Genomic DNA, 4,558 nt, shown 5'->3' on the forward strand with positions numbered 1-4,558 from the left:
CAAGCCAAGGTCTTTCCCAACATAAATCGTTGCACCTGCCATTTCCTCTTCCTAAAACATGTAGCATCTCCCTTTTCTCATAGTTGACTCCTTTTTATCTTTCTTATCTTAGCTTAAATGTCGTTTCCTCAAAGAGTCCCTCTTTGACCACTCAGTCTAAAAGACAGTCTTTTATAACTCTCTAAGAACATCTTGTTCTGTTCTTTCATAGCATTTATCACACAATCTGTAATTATAATTTATTTGTTTATATTTTGTTATATCCTTTTTCTTTTCTTTTTCCTAATATCTTCACTAGACTCTAAATGCCATGAAAGAGAACTCCCAGAACATCATAGGTGCTCATTAAATATTTGTCAAATGAATGAATAATAGAACATCATCATGTTTTTGCTTTGATGGCAGGCTTTTGCCTAGTTACTTGAGAGTATCAATAGTTTGAAGTCTTCTTTCCAAGTCATAGAAGCCATATAACAGCTCACTTTGTGTGATTTACCAGTAGTTTCTAAACTACTTTTAGTCAAGTATGTGAGTGAATGATATACACAAGAGCTGCCCAGAAATCTAGAAATATGTTTAGACCTTGGTAATCACCTAAGACAAAAGCAGGAAAAGGTAGCATGGTGGAATGAAAATAGTATGAATTTTCATTGATACACTTGGGTTCACAACCTACCTTCAGCATTCATAGCTGAATAATCTTAGTCATGCTGTTTACTCTCTCTGGATTTTAATTTCTTGTGTGTAAATGATAATACCTACCTCACAGGATGGTTGTGAGAATTAAGTACATGCAGTGTCTAGAACAATATGCAGCATATAGAGTGTTAGAAAATCACAGCCTTTGTTATGATTGTCAGATAATGAGCCAGATGATAATTTTATGAACTGTATAGTGTGATAAATATGGTATGTAACTTATTCTTTGGAAGGCATTTCTTTGATTTGGAACACCAAGCATCCTAAAGGCTTAGCCATTTTCATTTTTCTTCTTTCTTTTCCTTCTTCCGCATTAGCTTATTCAAGGCATTTTTCACATCTTCATTCCTAAGGGTATAGATCATAGGGTTCAGCAGGGGGGTGACAGCAGTGAAAAATGCTGACACCACCTTGTCCTCTGGGTAGCTGGTGGATGGGCGGGAATAGATGAAGATGCAATGTCCCAGGAACAGCGTGACAACTGTGAGGTGGGCTGCGCAGGTAGAGAGGGCCTTCCTCCTGCCCTCAGAGAACTGCTGCCTTAGACTCACCAGGATGACTGCGTAGGACACCACAAGCACCACAAAACAGACCACAGAGATCAGCCCACTGTTGGAGACGATGAGAATCTCAATGATGTGGGTATCTGTGCAAGCCAGTTTGACCACCTGTGGGACATCACAGAAGTAGCTGTCAATCTCATCAGGACCACAGTAGGGAAGCTTGATGGTAAGGGAGGTCAGGGCTATGGAGTGGATTGTCCCTCCTGACCAGAGGGCCACAGCCAAAAGCACACAAACCTTCCAATTCATCACAGTCATATACTGCAGGGGTTTGCAAATGGCCACATACCGATCATAAGCCATGACAGTGAGGAGAAAGATCTCTGTGCAGGCAAAGAGGTGCAGGAAGAATATCTGGGTCACACAGGCATCAAAGGAGATGAGCTTCTCTTCTGACCAGGTGTCCGCCAGCATCCTGGGGACAGTGACAGTGGAGTGGCAGACATCAATAAAGGACAAGTTGCTGAGAAAGAAATACATGGGAGTATGGAGCCGGTGGTCATAGATAATAGTTATGACAATGAGGATGTTCCCAATCAGTGTCAGGACATAGAAAATGAGGAACACAGCAAATATAAACATCTGCACCTTCTGATTCACAGATAAACCTCTAAGGTGAAAATGTGTCACTAGAGAAGTTTGATTGAGTAGGAGAGCATCTTCCATTCTCTTTGTTGGACACCTCTGTCAAGGTTAGGAAAAAAAACAAAACACAACAAAAAACCTAACACTTAACATCTGTATCAATCATGTTATATATGTCAGATATACACAGGAATATACTCAGCAGAACAGACACTAATTCAATAACTTCTATATGTACAAATCAGTGACACTGAGGACATTCTTCAAGTTATGCAATCATTCACACCCTCCTTTTCTGAGCTATTCCTCTCCCACTAACCCAAACTCATCGTTCCCTAGTTCCCTATCTACTCTTTTGAGTTGCTGTTGTCAATTTGATCCCATGTTATCCAAAGCACATTTCTATGGAGTTGATTCCGACTCAGAATGACCTTATAGGACAGAGTAGATCAGTCCCATAGGGTGTCCAAGGCAGCAATCTTTATGGAAGCAGACCGCTCATGTTTCTTCAGAGGAGTGCTAATGGGCTTGAACAGACAATCATTCCACTAGAAGCTGTAGACTTAACATGTTTCATCAGGCTCCTTTCAATCCAGTATAGACAGTTCTTAAAAAAAGCACAATGCTCAAAGCAGACTTTGTTAAGCTAAACTATTGTTTGGTATTAACTGACTTCAGGCAATATTTTTGGTTTAAGATTGAAAGATTATCTCAAGGCAAAGGTTTCAGGTGTTCTTCCAGCCTGTACGGCACTAGAAAATCTGTAGATCATGAGAATTTGTAATTCTGTTCCTTTTCCCCTTTGATTTAATTCTCCTATAGAATCTTTGGGAGCTCTGGTAGCATAGTGCCTAAGGCATTTGACTCCTAACCAGAAGGCTGGCGGTTCAAACCCACCAGCCACTCCTTGGAAGGAAGGTTGGACAATCTACTTCCGTAGTGATACTGCCTCGGAAACTCAAGGACGGGTCACTATGAGTCAGGTCCGACTGGATGGCACATAACAACAACAACAGCTTTCATTGGGCATAAACTTTTCACCAAGTTGCTAGACAGCTGACAACGTGGCTATGATGTTTTTTGAACAAGTGTTGAGAGGAGGGTGGATAAAGCTCTGGAGGCCTTGGGAAGTATGGAGAGGGGGGATGGATGGCTTGTCTTTCTTCTACCCCTCAGCTGAAGGCAAAGTTACTCATTTGTAACTTTCAAGGTTGAAGCCTAGTATCATTGCCATGTTGACTAGATTATTTGCAGCTCTTTTCAAAGTCAAGTTCTGTTGTCTAACTTAGTAGATCACAAGTAAAACAAAACTGGTTCTTTTACTTTCTTTTAAATTAGCTTGCTAATGAAAACAATATTTTATTGACCCTAAGCATCACAACTTTTTTACCTTTTTAAAGAAATGTATACATTATATAAAGTCACAGAATCCTAGACTTTAAAGGGAGTGGAAAATTTACCTAATTTGTGTTTTTTTCACTTTGCAATTAGAGAAAATGAATCCCAGAGAGGTAAAACAATTGGCCCAAGGTTACCCAGAGTTAGAGACATACTGAGTCTAGAGCCCAGGTTTCCTGACGGCTGGTCCAGGCTTCTTCTACTCTACCAGCACTCAGATCCAGAAAATGGTCCTTTTTGTTGTTTATATCAGAAGACAGACCTTAGTGGCAGTGTCAGGTTAAGAAACTAGCAAAGATAAATCTGTGACAAAAAAAAAAAATATGTTGAGGATTACATTAAATTAAGCAAACTGTGTTTTTTGCTTGGATTAATATTTATATCAATATCTTAATGTAGCTAGCTAGAGATTACTTTTACTCTTGAGAAATTTTTAGAGGTTTTAGTTCAAATTATTTAAAACAGATAATGATTTATGTCTGTTTTGTTCGCAATTTGTTGAGTTTAAAAGGATGACACAAAATTGAAAGCTGACAAACTGACCGGGAATGAGCCAGTGGCTCATTTAAAATTCAATATGGGAAATTTTACCCCCACAGGCAAGAAGGGTGTGCAGAACCAGAGCCAGGTCTGAAGTAGAGACTTCTGCTCTCTCCTCAACCAAAACACAAAGCCAAACTTTTTGCCCTCAAGTTAGTTCTGACTCATAATGACCCTAGAGGGCAGGGTAGAACTGCTCCATAAGTTTCCACGGCTGTAGATCTTTACAGAAGCAGATTGCCATGTCTTTCTGTCACAGAAAGGCTTGTGGGTCTGAACTTCCAATCATTTGGTTAGCAGCTGAGCACTTAACCTTTCCTCATCACAGGAAGTGTATTTTTAACTGAACTTTTCTTCTTGGTTCTGTGGAGTCACAGAAAAAAATATTGGGGAAAATGGAGATGTGTCCAAGTGTAAAAGACATTTGCTGCTAGTTTATGTAGGAATATGATGTAAATAAAGAAAACCTAAGTGTCTAGTGCATACATTTCAGAACATAATAAAAAAAATGAAGAGCAAAGTGATAAAACTAAAATGTAAAAAACTCACCCCAGGTTGTTTTTGATGTTTTCAGCACTTCCAGAAGGAACCGAATTGTCAACTTTGTAGTTTCAATATCAAGAGTATTATCTTACAGTAGAAATAACAATTCATTTGATGTTGGACAAATCAATCCTATTTACCTTGATTTTTCCAAAAGGAAGGTGAGAGTCTGCCCAGTACCTTTGGGTCTTGGTCAGTTTTTGCTAACAAGTCACAGTGAAATATCTGGT

General features: G+C 39.3%; 1 protein-coding gene across 1 annotated transcript; it reads right to left on the reverse strand.

Moving 5' to 3' along the window:
• Positions 1–980: 980 nt before the first annotated feature.
• On the reverse strand, positions 981–1,943 carry LOC103205760 (olfactory receptor 4E1-like). The gene has a single exon (XM_007951159.2). It carries the CDS (start codon positions 1,926–1,928, stop codon positions 981–983), a length of 948 nt encoding a protein of 315 aa, XP_007949350.1. The 5' UTR covers positions 1,929–1,943.
• Positions 1,944–4,558: the final 2,615 nt, after the last annotated feature.

Source organism: Orycteropus afer, unplaced genomic scaffold (assembly GCF_000298275.1).
Source record: "Orycteropus afer afer isolate SDZICR_OR568_19922 unplaced genomic scaffold, OryAfe1.0 scaffold00292, whole genome shotgun sequence".
Lineage (NCBI taxonomy): Eukaryota > Metazoa > Chordata > Mammalia > Tubulidentata > Orycteropodidae > Orycteropus > Orycteropus afer.

Coding starts and splice junctions, on each gene's coding strand:
- LOC103205760 (XM_007951159.2), bottom strand. CDS start 1,928: ATGGAAGATGCTCTCCTACTCAATCAAACTTCTCTAGTGACACATTTT.